The 18,363-nt window shown below is 35.9% G+C and overlaps 1 protein-coding gene across 3 annotated transcripts; it reads right to left on the bottom strand.

Annotated features, from left to right (window-relative positions):
• Nucleotides 1-656: 656 nt before the first annotated feature.
• LOC132132672 (ubiquitin-like-conjugating enzyme ATG10) lies at nt 657-18,097 on the bottom strand. Of its 3 annotated transcripts, none has more exons than XM_059545138.1 (8): nt 17,980-18,097; nt 15,796-15,918; nt 14,460-14,576; nt 6,608-6,740; nt 6,171-6,268; nt 2,810-2,907; nt 2,301-2,382; nt 657-1,238 (listed from the first exon to the last, which is right to left on the bottom strand). In XM_059545138.1, the coding sequence occupies exons 1-8, from the start codon at nt 17,980-17,982 to the stop codon at nt 1,206-1,208; spliced, it is 687 nt and encodes a 228-aa protein (XP_059401121.1). In that variant the 5' UTR covers nt 17,983-18,097; the 3' UTR covers nt 657-1,205. The 3 variants fall into 3 exon arrangements, with proteins under 3 accessions (XP_059401121.1, XP_059401122.1, XP_059401124.1); XM_059545139.1 differs by lacking the exon at nt 17,980-18,097 and adding an exon at nt 16,227-16,609; XM_059545141.1 differs by lacking the exon at nt 657-1,238 and having other exon boundaries at nt 1,929-2,382; nt 17,980-18,094.
• Nucleotides 18,098-18,363: the final 266 nt, after the last annotated feature.

Here is an 18,363-nt window from a genome sequence, read left to right as displayed (position 1 = left end):
TTCAATAAAAACATAGGAAATTATATGGTTTCGAAACGTAACAATGGTGAGAACATGACAAAATGTAGGCTTTTTTTTTTTTTACTATTCCAATCAATTATTTAGTTACCATTTACTCACTCTCATGTCTCTCATCCAGAAATGCTAAAGGTTCGACTAACTTAAATGTTACCAATTAATAGTTATTTTGGAATGTTCAGAAAACATTCAAAAGTATTCCCCTAATGATGAAATGTAATTGCTTTAATGTTAAAAGAATGGTCATTCAAAGTTCTCTGGTCTTTAGTTAACATTCTCAAAATGTCAGCACAAAAACAAACATCATTCATGTAAATTGAAACTTTAGTTTGACCCTCGTCTAGCTTTTTTTTTTTTTTTTTTTTTTTTTTTTTAAACCGTTACTATTATGAACCAACATTCAAAAATAACGTCCCCTTAATGTTTTGTCTAACATTGTCTTAACATTACAGAAAGTTTATAGAACATTTATTCAACGTGATCTTGTCTTTAACGCACATTCTCAAAATTCCAGTACAAAAAAGTTATTTATACATCGTTCATGGACCATGGAACGTTTTAAACATTACTTACTGTTAATATATTCTGAGAACATCCAGAAGTGTTCCTATAATGATAAAATGGAATGTTCTTGTCAGAGAACGTTTTTGTAATTTAATAACTAACATTAACAAAACGTTCTAAGAACATATTTTTGTTAGATGGGATAAAATCAGTCCATTTGTGACTTGTAGCTCTGCGTGAGAAATGAATTCAAGACACAAATGAAACCAAACACCAACTGGACATTTCAATTTCAAATACACAGATTTGAAAAGATTTTGAAGACTATAATTGAGCTTGACAGCCCTTAATTAATTTCTGGGGGGCCTAAACCTTTAAGAATTGCTCTGTTTATGAAGCAGGTAACATTTCCCTTCCGTGCTCCATCTATATGTTTCTCTCTCTCCCCTCCATCATTCCTGTCTGTCCATTAGAGCGAGATGCTCCGGGTAGGAGGCTGACCTCCTTACCAACACTGATACAGTCCCCAGAGACGCGCGCCCCATTTAGACATGCTGACTGAGGACTTTCACCGTCTTCTCTCAAACTCCGGACTCTAAACTCATCTCCTCCGTTTCAGATGCTCAGGATTTCAGGGGGATTTGATTCCATTCAACTTTTAAACCATGTCCTGGCACAGCATACTACTTGGCTGCATAATAAAGAAAAATGTCAGACTACAGGGAGACACAACAAAAAATATATTAGACTATTTACTTTGCTTATTAGATGCAAGGTTATACAAATCATACTGTATTTCAATTCCAGTGCTCTGAAATGCCAAAAACAGGCGAAAACGCATCTGTATGCGTTGCAATACCTGACTAGGGAAAATATATTGAGTCACACACACACACACACCTCTGCAGCTGAAGACAGAGACTTCCAAACTAATGTTTGAATAGCAATCCTTTGTATGCACACACAGCTACTCTTACAGGATTTTTACAATGCTTCCAAAATGCAAAAAATAAATAAATAAAAAAAATAGCAGCAGAGAAAACTATTGTTTGCCTTTTTAATTTAATGACAGTGTCACATACTGTTCATTTTCTGAACAAATCCCTGTATTTAAATGATTTCCCCATGAACAACGATGGCAGCAGTGCAGGTTGTGTACATGCATCCTCTGAACACATGCAGCTGGGTTGAATGGGAATTCTAACAGATCGTTCTCAGAGCATTTTGGTGACATCCGTCACATAATATGGAGCAAGAGTACCTTTAATTTTGTATACACTACACTAAGATTCATTAATGATTTTTAAATAAGTCTCTTATGTTCACCAAGGCGGCATTTATTTGATAAAAATTACAGTAAAAAATACAGTGAAATATTATAATTAAAGATAATTTTTTTCTATTTTAATATATTTCTAACTTAACAGATCTTCTTTATGCACCAAAAGCTTGTAACACTCAAAAGAGAAAGGAAAAATTGAAATTGCATCATATGAACCCTTTAATGTTTCCTTGATAAACAAGAAATCTTACTGACCCCAAACATTTGAATAGCAGTATATGAATTTATACATTAAGAGTATCCTTGAGCTAACTTATGAACTTAAAGACTTGGCGTCTTGAATTTTCAAGCAATGCTAACAAGACTTCTGAAGCCTTTTTGGCCACTTTGAGACACTGTGCATGTGCTCTGTATGTCCTCTGGGTCTGTGGAGTCTGAGACAGACAGGAAGATCAGAACAGGTCAAAGCAGAAGCGCTTCAGTCTGGAGCGGACACCTCGGTGCTGTAGCTCAAAGGGACGTCCAGCCTGATGACGGGTCCAACAACACTGAGCCAAGTTACGATATAGTTCACCCTCCTGAGAACAGATGAGATAATCAGAGCATCTACCCATATTACAATGCTGCAAATTAAGAAATTATTATATCTTGTCATATCTAACTAACATCATAAATGGACATGCCAGATCTAATAATTAGACAATGGTCGATGACATCCCTGAATCAACAATGAACTGATTTTAACTAATAAAATGACCTCTTGCATTATCAGCACGCGTTTTTCCTGTTTAATACTTTAAAGCTGCTTTGACGCAATCTGTATTGTATAGAACATTATATAAATAAAGGTGACTTGACACAGATGTAATACTATGAGATGACATAATACCACTTTAAAATGTTAAAAGGAATATTTCTGTAAATGTAACCATGCACTGAACCCAGAATATTCATTTCACATACTGTAATGCAAGACGACTAAAGCTGCAGCAGCGAGAAACTGACTTGTTTTCAGCTTGTGCCAAATCCAGAGCAGGTTTCATAAACTCCTCGGTGCGACATGGATGAAGCATGAAAAACGGTTGGCCCAGTAAAGGATGTTCCTACACACACACACACAGAGAGAGAGAGAGAGAGAGATCGTTCAGCTTTTTGTTAATGTCTATTCTGACCTCATTTTTTATTAGGAACAGGTTCTCACTGTCACACGCTGTAACGCAGCCATTAAAACGATGCCAAAACATGTGTTTTTCCATTTTAACTTAGTGTTAACTAGTTACATGATACTTTTCACTACCTGAATTCAATTACTCTCAAAGCTTTGGATAAATTAAAAAGAAAATTACGAGGCAGATTTAAGCAAATCTGCCATGCGACACATGGGCTTCATTGGCACCCTGCTGAGCCGCTCTCGAGTGAGTCTCACACACTGGAGGGCACTCATGCACAGCAGAGATGGAGGAATTATCTATCCCATAATGCCACACCAGAGAGACCTGCACTACACCATCACACAGAGAGATTATTATGGAGCATTTGAAGAAGTCATACTTAGGAAGACGTTTGGAACAAAGGCAGAGGAACAATCTGAACAGAGCTTTCATCTTGAATCATCAAGGAACAACATCTACAATCAATTCAACATCTGTAACCTCATCTAATCTGAAATATACATCAAGAATTTTTTTTGGAATTAAATACAAATAAATAAATAAAAAGAGCTGAACTGAGAGCACACAATGTGTGATTGCGCATATAATTTGTATGTATTTTATGTATTTTAACATCAAAATAGACTTAAGGAAAATATTCAACTGGAAGTAACAAGTATGATATTCAAACTGACTTGACTTGAAAGCACAAGCCATTTTGAAAAAAGGTTTGCAGATCCACAATTTGAGCACCAACTCTAGTGAGATGTCAATAAGCACCGTTTAAATCCAGTCATCCAAAACCTCAGAAAATAAATAAATAAATAAATAAAAATCTCCTCTACTCTGCAAATAAAAACAACCTCAATGCTCTGTCACTACCCGCATTAAAATTCACAACATCAACTGTCTGGATGCATTGCTCCGTTACTGTTCAAGCACCAAAGACGTGCTGACTCTTCAAATTCCCCCGACAGCCCCTCACTGTTAGCATCAGCGGTATAGAGTTGGACTTTTTCAGGTTATTTGTGAATAGCAGTGCCATCGTGCTCCTATACTGCGGCACGACTCCAGCTCTGTTAGTCAATTATCATGACTTCATCTACAGGCCTCATGGGAGAACAGACCAAATCACTATACACACCAAACTGCTGTGAACATGGACACTAAACACTTTATTCAGAATCTTGTTCTGTTGAAATAGGGACTTCTGTAATATTAAATTCAACATTTACTAATGCATTATTAAAACCAAAAGTTGTGCTTGTTAACATTAGTTAATGCACTTGAGAATTAACATGACTTTTCTTCTTAGATTTAAAATGTAATGTTTATCTCGCAATTCAGACATTATACCTCACAATTTTTGAGAGAAACAAACCCAGAATTCAGACCTTTTTCCTTACAACCTCTACATCTCTTCTGTGGAAGAAACGGCCTTACATACTTTATTTTTGAGAGTGTACAGTCTCAGACTACATGTTCACATTCAACATTAGAGGCCTTATTGCGTCCTCAAGAGTGAAGTGTTCTGTGTCGTCCTAATCTACTTTGGTACCTCCATTATTGGTTATGCTAAGAATGCGATTTGGGTTTGAGAAAATTGGGCAGATAAAGAGAACACGGAGATATAAGAGGGCAAAAACAGAGGAAACGAGAGACCGAGCAGGAGATAAAGAGAGAGAGAGTCCACTGGCGTCACTGCTCATAAGGCCTCGATGTGAGTCATTCATGTTTACCTGCGTCAGTGTTCCATCTCCTGTCAACCTCCAGACCCTCAACCCTTCCCGAATCTCTATTACGGCCATCCCTCTCCTCTAATATCCTACACTGCCTCTAATCAGCCTTTTCCGCATTATTTTTCCACTCTCTCCATCCATTCAATATCTCTCTGTAATCATGCCTACTGCTCTGCATCCCTGGCAGCCTAAAGCAGAGCAGTACCAAACAGCCGGAGTAGGGTTTTCCAAATGCTCCAAGAGATCTACAAGGAGGAAATGCCAACTATCAGCATGAAGTCTGATCCACATTGCAGCTTATTCTCAGCAAAAACTTCCCACTAAGACAGGAACGGTTATCTGATTGACATGTAAACTGATCAATCAAAGGCTGCATGAATTGATGCACAAGATTTTCCCATAAACACATGAAACGATGTCAACTGCATAAGTAAACACATTAAAAAGGCTACTCCTGATGTTGATTTTACAGTTCAGAGTAAATCTGAAATCAGTGATTTGACAATAAAAAAAAAAAAGAAAAAAAAAAAGAAAGACTATTCAAACAACACAAAAGTCTCCATAAACGGTTGTACAGACGATATGGAAATGACTGGAAATGTGTACAACTCATGGATATAGTAAAAATTTAAGATTAATTTTTCCAATTGCAATTCTGCTTAGCAACTCCATTCTTTCAGTACTTTTTTTTTTAAAAGTGGCTTGCATTATTTTCAGATACATTTTTAATTCAACATTACCACACACACACACACACACATAATTTATTACAACTGTATGCATATAATTTAATGTTCTTGAAGGAAGTCTTTAATTCTCGTCAAAGCTGCATTTATTCATTTAATAAAAAATAAATTTAAAAAAACAGTAATATTGTAAAATATTATCAGATTTTCAAATAACTGTTTTATATTTGAACATATTTTAAAATTGGAATTTCTTCCAGTGAGGCAAAGCTGAATTTTCAGCATCATTCCTCCAGTCTTCAGTGTCACATGATCCTTCAGAAATCATTCTAATATGCTGATTTGCTGTTTAAGAAACATTTCTGATTATTATCAGTTCTGAAAACAGTTGTGATGCTTAATAATTTTGTGTAAACCAACATACATGTTTTTCAGGACTCTTTGGTGAATAAAATGTTCAAAAGAAGAATATGTTAAGGGAAGACTTTTGAAACATTAATAATTGTCTTTACTGACATTCTTGAACAATTCATTGTGTCCTGTAAAATTGTTAAATATGATATTACATATTATTAATAGAAATTGTAATTATTAAGAACTCTGATACCCTGTAGACCATGTTGTCTCTACACAGACCAATAAAAACCTGTGCAGCTTGAGTCTTAGAAACTCCAAATCCGTCCGATCACAATGGAGCATTGATAATGAGAAAGCAACTGCCACCTGCAAAATGTGTCTTTGTGAAGACTTTTCAACAAATTCAGTCCACTCATGATGTCACACAGGTTACCTGTTGGGTCAGCGTGTCCCAGGGTCCCTGCTGTAGTCTCTGTCTATAGTTCAGATGAACATTGCTCCAAACCTCCTCAAGAGACAGGGGTTGCCCATCTGCAATAGAGAATGACAGTATTTGTTAACTTTCTCAATAACAGCTCCAAAAATGTTTACATGGCAGCTATTAATGTATTTACAGCACAAAGTCAAACTTTGTTGAGCACAGACGTGAGTCACCGCGCTGCCTGCTTTGTAAAAACTCAAACACCCCCGTCGAAATGGGATCTCAGTGTATATGTTGAGTCTGTTTTTGGAGCGCACATAAAACCAGACACTGAGAAAGCAGAACACAGAGGGTTCTGAAATACACACTGATAAGGGAAGCAAACAGCATATAAACAAGACTGTGCAGTTTAATAATAGAAATGTAGTGAGAGCGATAATGTCGTGTACCTAACGCGGAGGCTCTGAAATAGAGGACAGGGATCTGATAGCTGAAAGAATACAGAACGTGGTATTCATAGCGCAGCACAGCGTGAATTTCACATACTGCCTGAACTCCAACCGTTTCATCCTCAACGTTTGCCTAGAAAACAAGACAGAGAGAAACGGGTAGAAAGTGAGAGAGACAGACTCATGCCATTCAATGACAAATATAAAAACAAAAAAAAGAATGTCAACTTCTATAAATTAATATCAAATCAAATTCTGAGACATTGTACTAAATTTAACCATTAGTTCAATCACAATATTGTTGTTATAAACTCATATGTATTATTTCCATCCATAGAATACAAAATAAATGTATTAGAATGTTTACACAATTGTTGTACACAAAGTTTGGGGTCATTATGATTTTTTTTTTTAAGAATTACACATTGTAATTCAACAAAGATTCATTATATTTGCAAAAGTGACAATAAAGATATTAATAATGTTACAAAAGATTAACATGATATTTGAAATTAGTGCTGTTCCTTTGAACTCTACAGTCATCAAAAATTCCTGAAACAAAATCTATATATAAATAATAAGAATCTTAATAATATTAGGAAATGTTTTTTTTAGCAGCAAATCAGCATCCTTGAATGATTTCTGAAGATCATGTGACACTGAAGACTGGAGTAATGATGCTGAAAATTCAGCTTTGAAATAGAAAACAGTTATTCGAAATTGTTATATTATAGTAATATTCACAATATAACTGTTTTTACTGTATTTTTGCAGTAATGGTAGCCTTAGTGAGCATTAGAGACCCCAAACTTTTGAATGAGTAATTAAGCTCTTAAAAAACAAACAAACAAACAAAAAAACATTAAAAGTGGCCAATATGACTTAAATCCTATAATCAAAGTTTACTGAAGTTATACAATAGATTTGAGTGAAGAACAGACCAACATTTAGTCTTTTAAATCTTACATGCGTGCAAATATGAGCTACAGCATGAATAACTAATATATATATATATATATATATATATATATATATATATATATATATATAACAAAACAAAGAAATGGCAATTAATACAGTAAACATGGAATTTTGAAGAAGAAAGACTGAAATTGCGTTTTGCAGTAAAACATACTTCAATAATCTTTATTTACAGTACAACTTGTGGGCTAAACTTAATAGTTGATTAAAGTTGTTTCTGACAGTGTTTGGAGCTCAACAACATGCATCTGTGTTCATTTTCAGAGTCCACACAAGAGCAGCCAGCACATTCTCCTAAACATCTCCTTTTCTGCTCCAAAAGAAATCAAACAGGTTGAGGGTGCATATGTGAATGGATACATTTTCATTATATTGATTTACAACAGATATGAAACCTTGCCACATAAATGCTAATTCTGTTAACCTCACTTCAATGATCTTCTGCAAGAAAATGAACTGGCGTTCCACATGCAAGAAGTCATGTATGGAGCCATATCGCATATCTGATCCATGGTACGTGTGCAGACTTGCCATAAATTTTGAGCTGTGATACCAAACCCAAAGCCAGCGACATACGTGAGTGATTCTTCAACTAACATGTGACTTCATTCTAACTTGACTGATGAAAATAAGGCTTCCTCTGTGTGAGCAACAACATGTGTTTACCTTTTTGCTTTCCTCTTGCATCCTTCATTCTTTGGATGTTGTTGACATGTTGAGGGAGTTTGTACACTCCCCCTTTGTGTTGTGGAACATGAGTAATGGTCTCATGCACAGGACCCTCGAGCGAGTCCGCATGCACAAATGTTGTGCAGACTATTTACCAAGGTTACCTCTCTTTCGGGTGGTGCGCACTGGATTTTCCCGCTCTTTCTCGACCTGCAACCCCTAGTGATTAATTGGCTGTCAGAATGTGGAATAAAGGTTTAGGGCGCTGTAACTTGCACAAACACAGATAAACAGGAAGGGATGCCTTCATACTAGGGAGGAGTTCACAATCATTAATGGGGAATAACTAGAACAAAAAAACAGTGACGCAACTAGCTTACTGTAACCACATCTTGTAGACATCAGAGACTACATCACAGCATAGCTTCACCAGTAACAAGCTATTTTAATGGACGAGTAGCGATGTAACACAACAAAAGTCTATGTTGCCATTTTATGTAACAATTTGGAAAGTCAGAATTGTTTTAGTAAATCAGTTAAATTGGATAGTTGTAATGACAATGCGACTCAACCAAATGAAAAAGAAGTGATTCACTGATTCGAGGATCTGCAGCATTTTGCAAGAAACCCTTGAGTTTTATTTATTTAGTTAGTTATATATTTGGTGAAGTTAGTTATTTTTAATGAATTTGACCTTGAATAATATAAAAAAAATACTAATTGTTATCTTTATCATTATCAAATATGTATGTATGTATACACACACACACGTATATGTATATATATATATATATATATTATAAGTTATAGTTTTATATATATATAAGTTTGGGATCAGTAAGAATTTTCTGTTTAAAGAAGTTTCTTATGCTCTTAAACTTGTTAAAATTGTAAATTCTTAAACATTAAAATTGTAAAATATTATTGCAATTTAAAATGACTTGTTAAAATACTTTCTGTGATGCAAAGCTGAATTTTCATCAGCCATTACTCCAGTCTTCAATGTCACATGATCCTTTAGAAATCATTCTAATATGCTAATTTATTATCAATGTTTTTTTTTGTGATACTTTTTTCAAGATTCTGATGAATACAAAGTTAAAAAAGAACAGCATTTCCTTAAAATAGAAATCTTTTGTAACAATATACACTACCACTCAAAAGCCTGGGTCAGCATGTTTTCTTTCTATTTTTGAAATAAATTATTAGCATTATAATCATCGTATTTTTATATTTATATGAATTTATAAATACCATTTTTATTTGTAAATAATAAAAGATAAAGATTCAACTCATCTATAATAGATCCTTTCAATGCATCTACTTTTGTTATTGATTTGTAGGCTTTCACCTTACAAAACAATAGCTTGATTGTAATAGATATAATACAATTTTATTGTAATAAAGTCTTTACAATACAAATTCTTTTTTGCACTCCTAAATGGCACCTGTGACGTGTTTTCTGTCAAAGTAAGTGGCTTTGAGATGTTATGACATCATTATGGCCTTTGCGGTCTACATTGATACATGCAGGTTTAATTAGCTATAGTGTCTGAGCGACAAGATGGATCAGCAGCGGCGGGGGCTGGATCCCTGGCAGCTTCATTGCGGACTCAAGGATTGTTCATGCATCCATGCCTCCACTGATAACATCTCCTCCCTCCCATACAAGTGCAGTCTTGAGAGACACACTACTACTGTTTCACATCCGACGTCTGTCAGGAATGAAAGGGTTTGGAAAGAGGGAAGGCAGGTCAAATAAACAATGACTTCATGCTTTATCCAAACAGTACCTGCACTTCAAGGTAAAATATCTCCCCCAGAGGCTGTAAAATAATGTTTGGGATGATGAGTTTTAAAAACAGAGCACAAACAAGCAAGTAGAAAATGCATTCAATTTCGGGTCCGCCATGGCAGGAACTCATTTAGCAAAACGAATATTCACAGCTCACATTCAACCTTTGCATAACTGACTCTTCGACTGCATTTGGAATTCAAATAAAGGACAAAAGTTCAGCTGCTGTTTGTGCACCGCTTAAAATTTTCAAAAGATTAAGTTCAAAAAGGGCCGTTTATGAACTTTGAAATGTGTTTCTAGCAACAACTTCTGGCATCCGCCGCCGTTTGCCGTCATTCAAAAGCTGCTGTGTTTACGTTCACGCAGGTGTACAGACGTAACGGTGTAATCGCTAAACGACGGCACCTGTTCAACTCCACAAACATGCAAGCAAATCAAAGGTCTGCATGGCATGTTGCAGCAGACACTTTAAATAGCATCATCTAAAGAGAACTAACAGAGCCATGAGCTCAGGTATACACTTTATATGCACTCCATTTTTCACTGTCAAAAGGAAGATCAATACTAGACGTGCAATAGCAGAGTAGAAGATGTTCCCCTCGCTTACCTGAATACCAGAGCTTGGCTGGGTAATTTCAGAGGATGATGAAGGATGGGCTCTTTCATTAACCTAAATAAGCCTTAATTATGGGTTTAATTATCCTAGTAATTCCGTTTACATTCTTCGCACTTAAAGGATTAAAATACCTTTTGCTTCTGCATGCATCTCTTGAGGAACAATTATAGATTGCTTTCTTAAATGTGGTTATAAGGCAGCTACAAATTGGTCTCAAAATTCGCGTGGCATAGAGGTGATCAGTTTGTGGCACTGCTGAGGTGGTATAGAAGCCCAGGTTTCTTTGACAGTGACCTTCAGATCATCTGCATTTTTTGGTCTCTTGTTTCTCATCTTCCTCTTGACAATACCCCATAGATTCTCTCTGGGGTTCAGGTCTGGTGTGTTTGCTGGCCAGTCAAGCACACCTACACCATGGTCATTTAACCATCTTTTGGCAGCGTGGGCAGGTGCCAAATCCTGCTGGAAAATGAAATCAGCACCTTCAAAAAGCTGGTCAGCAGAAGGAAGCATGAAGTGCTCCAAAGTTTCTTGGTAAATGGGTGCAATGACTTTGGTTTTAAAAACACAGTTTTAAAACACAGTGGACCAACACCAGAAGATGACATTGCACCCCAAATCATCACAGACTGTGGAAACTTAACACTGGACTTCAAGCAACTTGGGCTATGAGCTTCTCCACCCTTCCTCCAGAGGACATTGGTTTCCAAATGAAATACAAAACTTGCTCTCATTTGAAAAGAGGACTTTGGACCACTTGGTAACAGTCCAGTTCTTCTTCTCCTTAGCCCAGGTAAGACGCCTCTGATGTTATCTGTGGTACAGGAGTGGCTTAACAAGAGGAATATAACAACTGTAGCAAATTCCTTGACATGTCTGTATGTCTTGACCCCAACCTCAGTCCATTCCTTGTTAAGTTCACTCAAATTCTTGAATCGATTTTGTTTGACAATCCTCATAAGGCTGCGGTTCTCTAGGTTGGTTGTGTGTCTTTTTCTTCCACACTTTTTCCTTCCGCTCAACTTTCTGTTAACATGCTTGGATACAGCACTCTGTGAACAGCCAGCTTCTTTTGCAATGAATGTTTGTGGCTTACCCTCCTTGTGAAGGGTGTCAATAATTGTCTTCTGGACAACTGTCAGATCAGCAGTCTTCCCCATGATTGTGTAGCATAGTGAACCAAACTGAGAGGTAAACCTTTGCAGGTGTTTTGAGTTGATTAGTTGATAGTTAACCATATTCTAATTCAATTGAGTGAGTTTTTGCTAAATGTGACAATTAAAGGAACCAAAGACTTAACCTACTTCAGTCTGTGTGCATTGAATTTATTTAATACACCTGTATATAAAAATTAATTATTCAGTGACATTTTGGTTACATATTGTACAATAAATAACTGAAATAATTAGAAGCAGTTGAGAAGCACATTCTGCTGCCTACAAACATAAAGAAGACACTATAATGACGGGTATTATTTTTAACTGAAGAAATGAACCCTTCATGTACAGGTGCTCACAGACAAAGAGTAACATTGAGCACAGCTCCACAGACGTCAGGTGTGTGGCATTGAAAAGGTTAACCCTGATAGATTTTTGTTGAGTGAGGCATTTATTCACTCCCTAAAAGAATTCCAACACTCAAAACAGGATGCCACAAAAAAGAAAGAAAGAAGAAAAAATGGTCCTGGCTTCTCTAATCTTCCACAGATCTTTTTTGGAGTTGTTTTCTTCCTTTCCTCAACAATGGGAAAAAAAAGAGGCTTTCTCGTAGCCTGCAAGCTACTGCTTGCTGGCGAACAGTCATTACCAAGGTCAAGTTTTCTAAATATTCTTTTATGCAGGGCATGTCAGGTGACGTGCGCTGTGGCACGACTGCACGTAAGACTTGAATGATATGAGTGAACAAAGGAGATGCTGATGTTGAGTTGGTATCACTGCAGACAATACTGGCCTTTTTGGTGTATCAGTAATTCATCAGAAATTAATCAATCTCACATGCATTTCACCTCAACAGCAAAAAGACTGAAAGTAAAACAACACATTAGCATTACGAATATTTTGGTTCATCAAGATTTTCTGGTTGAGATTTAAGCATATTTTTCTTTCTAAATTCTTATTATCATAATGCATTGGGACATTTTACTGCCAAGTTGTTTTTTAACCTTATAATACACAAACACTACCATGATATATAAATAACTTTACATTGTTTTTCATATACTATTTCTTTTCATATTTCAACAAATTATACTTTTTGCTTGAGATTTAAGCACATTTTTCCTTTCATAATGAATAAAGTTGTTGTTTTGTACTATATAAAAAATACTATCATGATGAATAAACAGTTTACAGTTTATATATTACACTATACTATTTCTTGGTGCTTTACAACAATGATATTTTTAGCTTGAGATATAAGTATATTTTCCCTTCCAAAATATCATTACTGTAATGAACTGGGACATTTTACTGTTACAATTTTTTTTTTGTACTTAAAATATACAACTAATAGTACCATGATGAAAAAATACTTTACAAATTATATTATTTCTTTTCACATTATTTATTTTAGCACATATTTCCATCCAAATTTCCATCCAAATTTCCATTACCATAATGAAGTGGGATATTTTACAGTAAACTTGTTTGTTTTACTTAAAATACACAACAATGACTTCCATGATGAATATATAATTTACATAATATACTTAAAAAAAAAAGTACTATTTATTTTAGCACAAAAGACACCGTATATTAAATAATTATTTTATAATTCTTAATATTTTATATTTTCTTCATAATATATCTACAAATAGTAATATACATAATATAATTTTACTATAAAAATATTTACTGTATATCTTAGACCAAGCAAGTTTGTTAGTTTGCCTATGGAAGTTGCTCTAAACAAATACTATTTAAGAGCAAATACTGTACATTTATAAAGATATGTAGTGAAAACCATTAATACTTAGCGCAATGGACCAGCCTTAACCACAGAATATCAGACTGGATTGCATTATAATCAGTTACTTAATAAAAACAAAAATTGCTTGCTTCAATAGCAATGAAATATGGCAAAATCTCCTTCATGAAAGGAGAAGGTGTCGAGTCTTCCCTAGAGTGTGTGTGCTGAATGTAAATAAGCAAGTCGAGTCATTTGCAATCAGCCGGAAGGGCTTACTAATGAAATGGGTTGAGAGTGGAGGTAAAGAAAAATCATCCACAAGGCACAACCCCCATTTTGGAGTCATTTAGACCAGTATACGAATCAAAATATTTCGCTGATACTACCTGATTCAAAGACATACTTTTTAAAGTTAAAATATGTCACACACAACCATTTTCTCCAAATGGAGAATGCATGAAGTGTACAGACAATATTAAACAATAATGTGTGCAACACCCTGATGGACAAAAGAGCGAAAACATCTTAACAGTCACATGAAAGCGAATGCCAACGTTAGCAAGTTTTTCCAAAACTAAACCCAGGACGGTTATAAAGCCCAGGATTTAGTTAAAGTGTTTCCTTCAGGTAATTGATTCAGTATGTGGGGAAACACTTAGGTCAAGTCTTCATTTTCGGTGGGCCATTTTGTAAAGGGTTTTTACTGGCTCATTCTACCCAAGAACCACCCATGGTTCAAAGACAGTACACTTTTATGAACAAAATGGGTAAGACAAAGTGCTTTGGGATGACTTGCTCGTCAAAGGTTAATACGGTTTTAGTGGTATCTTCAAATCACTAATCCTAAGTATGAGTAATAGTAATAGTGATACTCGTCTAACCTGGATGTTATCTGTCACCATGTCTTCATCCTGCATGGAACTCTCAGGTTGTTCATGCAAAACACTGGATTTAACAGGGATGAGAAGAGTCTTCTTCATGAAGCCTTCATCAGTGCCCTAGAACAAAGCAGAAAACCTGTCAAGAACATGTCTGGGTAATTTTTCACCCAAAAATCCAATGAATAAAACTTTTTTTTTTTATTATATACATTATAAAGAAATAGTTTACTCAAAAATGCAAATTTGCTGAAAATGTACTCTTCCTCAGGCCATCCAAGATTTAGATTTATTTTTTCTTCATCAGAACAGATTTGTAGAAATGTAGCATTACATCACTTGCTCAGCAATGGATCCTCTGCAGTGAATGGGTGCCGTCAGAATGAGAGTCCAAACAGCTAATAAAAACATCACAATAATCCACAAGTAATCCTCACCACTCCAGTCCAGCAGTTAATGTCTTTGGCAGCGAAAATATGTGTTTGCAAGAAAATAAGACTTCTCTATTCATAATATTGCTTTCTCCGGTGAAAAATTTATCTGAATCAGGGGAGAAATATGCACAGATCAAGCACCATTTACACGCAAAAACAGTCTAAAACAGTTCTAAACAAATATGTAGATGAATTTTGATGTTAGAAAACAACATACGATTAACTTTTTCACTGGAGGAAGAATTATGATGAATAAAGGACAATTTGTCAGAAGCAAAGTCTTACAGTTAAATTAGTTTCTTATGAACATACAGCTTTTCACTTAAGAACTACATGACTCTAGTGGTGTGGATTATTGTGATGTTTTTATCAGCTGTTTGGACTAATTCTGACGGCACCCATTCACTGCTGTTGATCCATTAGTGAGCAAGTGATGTAATGCTACATTTCTCCAAATCTGTTCTGATGAAGAAACAATCTCATCTACATTTTGGATGGGCTGAGGGTGAGTACAGTTTCAGTAAATGTTCATATTTGGGTGAACTATTCCTTTAAACAATGCTTATTTTTATGTTCCTCAATTCACTCTGGATAAAGCATCTTCTAAAGACATAAATGTAATGTAAACAAAGTTGTATTACAGTCCTTGTAAACATTACTGCAGTGACAACCTAAAAAGTAGGGAGAATTTCAGCAGGGAATGTCATTGGAATGACATTAAATTAATGTCAAAATACCAAATAACTTCTAAAAATAGGCTTAAATTTCTTCATCTTCAAAATAAAACTCTTTCTTTCTTGACCTGTTTCGTGAGATTCACACTTCAGGTTCTTTCTTTCATAATGATCTTCTAAGGAGAACAAGTAGGCCCAGACTTTGTGGAGTTACTCAAACATTCACTTCACCTTGATCTGCTCCCAGCTCCAGCCATCCTTGATGGTCTCAGAGTGTTGGAGAAAGAGCTGACAGCAAAGCCGGAAGGTCCTTTCATCCAGGTAACATGACAAAGGGTTTCTCTCAGCTGCCATCTGAGGGTAAGATTGAGCACATTTAAATGGATAATAACTGAAGACACCTTCAACATCATGCTTCAGAACATCACTGTTGACATGAACATTGTCAAGTCAAAATGAAATACCACTCCCAACCAATTTTACTTCTGTAATGTGATTTCCAGTGTAAGAAAAAAATATGAGGTAATACAACGTCATTTTGTCCATCAGGAGTTGATTGCACCATGAAGGCAAGATCATTGGAATAACATGCAAATTAAACATGCACAATTACACCAGAAATCTGTATTAAGAAAGCAAATTGGGACAGTTCTGTTACTGACCAAGATCTCTCAACAAATCCACATGCACATTTGGAATCGTCGAAATCCAAATTCCATCACAACTTTAGACTGCTTGATCGCAGCAGTGGCTCTGGCTTCAATTACTCAAGAGGAAACGGTTGATTCGCTAAGTGGCCCTTTCCTGCTCATGCCTCTTCCACCCCCTCTGCATGAACAAGCAGAAATGAGAAACATCAAACAAACCGGTTTATTTAATCTTCACTGATCAGTCGGTTTAGTGAGCGTCTACAACTCCAAACTAAATGGACTCAACATGGCTTGATTAATTACAGTGTATGAAGCAATAAACAAAATGTGCACACTCTTGAATGGATTAGCAGTGTCTGTGTGTCTAGCTATAGTCCAATTCTGACATGTGGGGAAATTCTTTAAATAACAATTAGTACTTACTACAGAATTGGACTATGTTCACACTGAAAATTTGGTCCAAATCTGATTTTTTTGCTCATATTTGATAATTTAGTTTCATCACTGTGTGAACAGCACAAAATGGAATCTTCCATATGTGGTATTAAATCTAATTAAGCTCATAACTTTGCTACATGACCGGAACGGAATTCACCCCCAAAGCTTGCACAGAACTTAGCCACTTGACTCTGTAACATTAGGCAGTTTTCATTTAAATGCTGCTTATTGTTGATGATCGCATTGTTTTTCATATGTATATGCATACATCTCGCTCGTTTCTGCGTCAGTATGACAGAGAGCTTCATGTCGTCTTGTTATCGTCCTTTTGCACAAGTGGCTCAGTTCAGGACCGTCTTTCGTTCACACTGGAATCTGATATTGGCCACATTTAAAAATTATAATGTGAATAGCCATACAAAAAAAATACAAATAAATCAGCAATAAATCGCAACTGAGCACTAATGTTTGCAGTATGAATGTAGCCACAGAGATAAACAGTGTTATCAAAAAGTTCCACTCTGAAACCATTTTGTTTTCAAACGTTTGCATTTTCAAACCCACAAACAAAAATTTTCTATTTTAAGTTGAAAATGGTGTAGCATAAACACCCCCTCAGAAAAGACACTGACTGTATTCACACAGGTTTTCCCCACATACATGCACCAGCTGCCATTGGTCAGACAGATAGTCCCGCCCCGAACTCACGCCATTGGTTGAGTCCTGCAGAGCCCTACACTTGTTTGGCCTGGTCAAACAATGAAGAGCCTAATAAAATTATAGTATTTCCACTATTTAACCTATTAATGACTTACATATAAACATCTATTTTAATATGCAGTTATCTCTGGTTTTGAAATGTTGATAGAAATTTTTTAAAATCTAAAAACGACTTACAAATATTAATATTTCATTGTATTGCCATCTAAGTTATGACGACAGTCTCCTGAAACTTTAAAGCCTGTATCAGATCACCAGTATGTTAAACATCAACATGTTTTCAAGAAACACCCTTTACTGATATTGACGTTATATAAAGCGTTATATGGCGTCTTAGTGGAGCTGAGCTCGAATACTACAGCGCAGATCAACATAAGGGACGGAACAACAGTTTGAGCATCAGCTCTCGTGACGCTTCAACCGTGCACCAATCGAGAGCAAGTATTTATAAATTAAGCAACAACGTTGCTTTGGAAACTGAATTTAATGTTTTTGACGTTATAATTTCTAAAACGCCGACTGCCTGACATTTTACATTGCTGCTGCATAACTCGGAGCTGTCAGAAGAACATCCACAACAGCGCAAAGTGCTCTACCGCTGTCTTACCATGATCTCACAGGGCTACTTCCGGGATCCTGAGCGCGGAGGGGGTAAAACGGAACAGCCAATGTTATTCAGCACAGGCGGTTTCAAGCCGCCCACTTTCCGGAAAAAAAGCACAACGCAGACATTAGAGGACAGAGAGCAGTTAAAACACTCGGTAAAATAATATACACAACCGAAAAGAGAACAGATCAGCGTACACAAAGAGGGACTTTCCACCCAACTAAAGATTTGACGCATTTTAGTAGCCACTGCATTTTTAAATGCTAATTCTTATGACCAAAACTGCATCAGATGATGCAGTGAATCCACATTCATAGTGTATTTATAAATACGTTTAGTAAGAGGACAGAGAATAAAACAATGACCCTTGAGAGTCTTCCAGTG

Source organism: Carassius carassius, chromosome 49, assembly GCF_963082965.1.
Source record: "Carassius carassius chromosome 49, fCarCar2.1, whole genome shotgun sequence".
Lineage (NCBI taxonomy): Eukaryota > Metazoa > Chordata > Actinopteri > Cypriniformes > Cyprinidae > Carassius > Carassius carassius.
Note: the sequence above shows the minus strand (reverse complement) of the source record. Positions and strands in the feature narration are given on the sequence as shown.

Coding starts and splice junctions, on each gene's coding strand:
- LOC132132672 (XM_059545138.1), bottom strand. Junction 6,741..14,459: donor TGGTGACAGATAACATCCAG/GTTAGACGAGTA, acceptor CTTGTTTTCTAG/GCAAACGTTGAGGATGAAAC. Junction 6,269..6,607: donor TTTCAGAGCCTCCGCGTTAG/GTACACGACATT, acceptor TCTCTATTGCAG/ATGGGCAACCCCTGTCTCTT.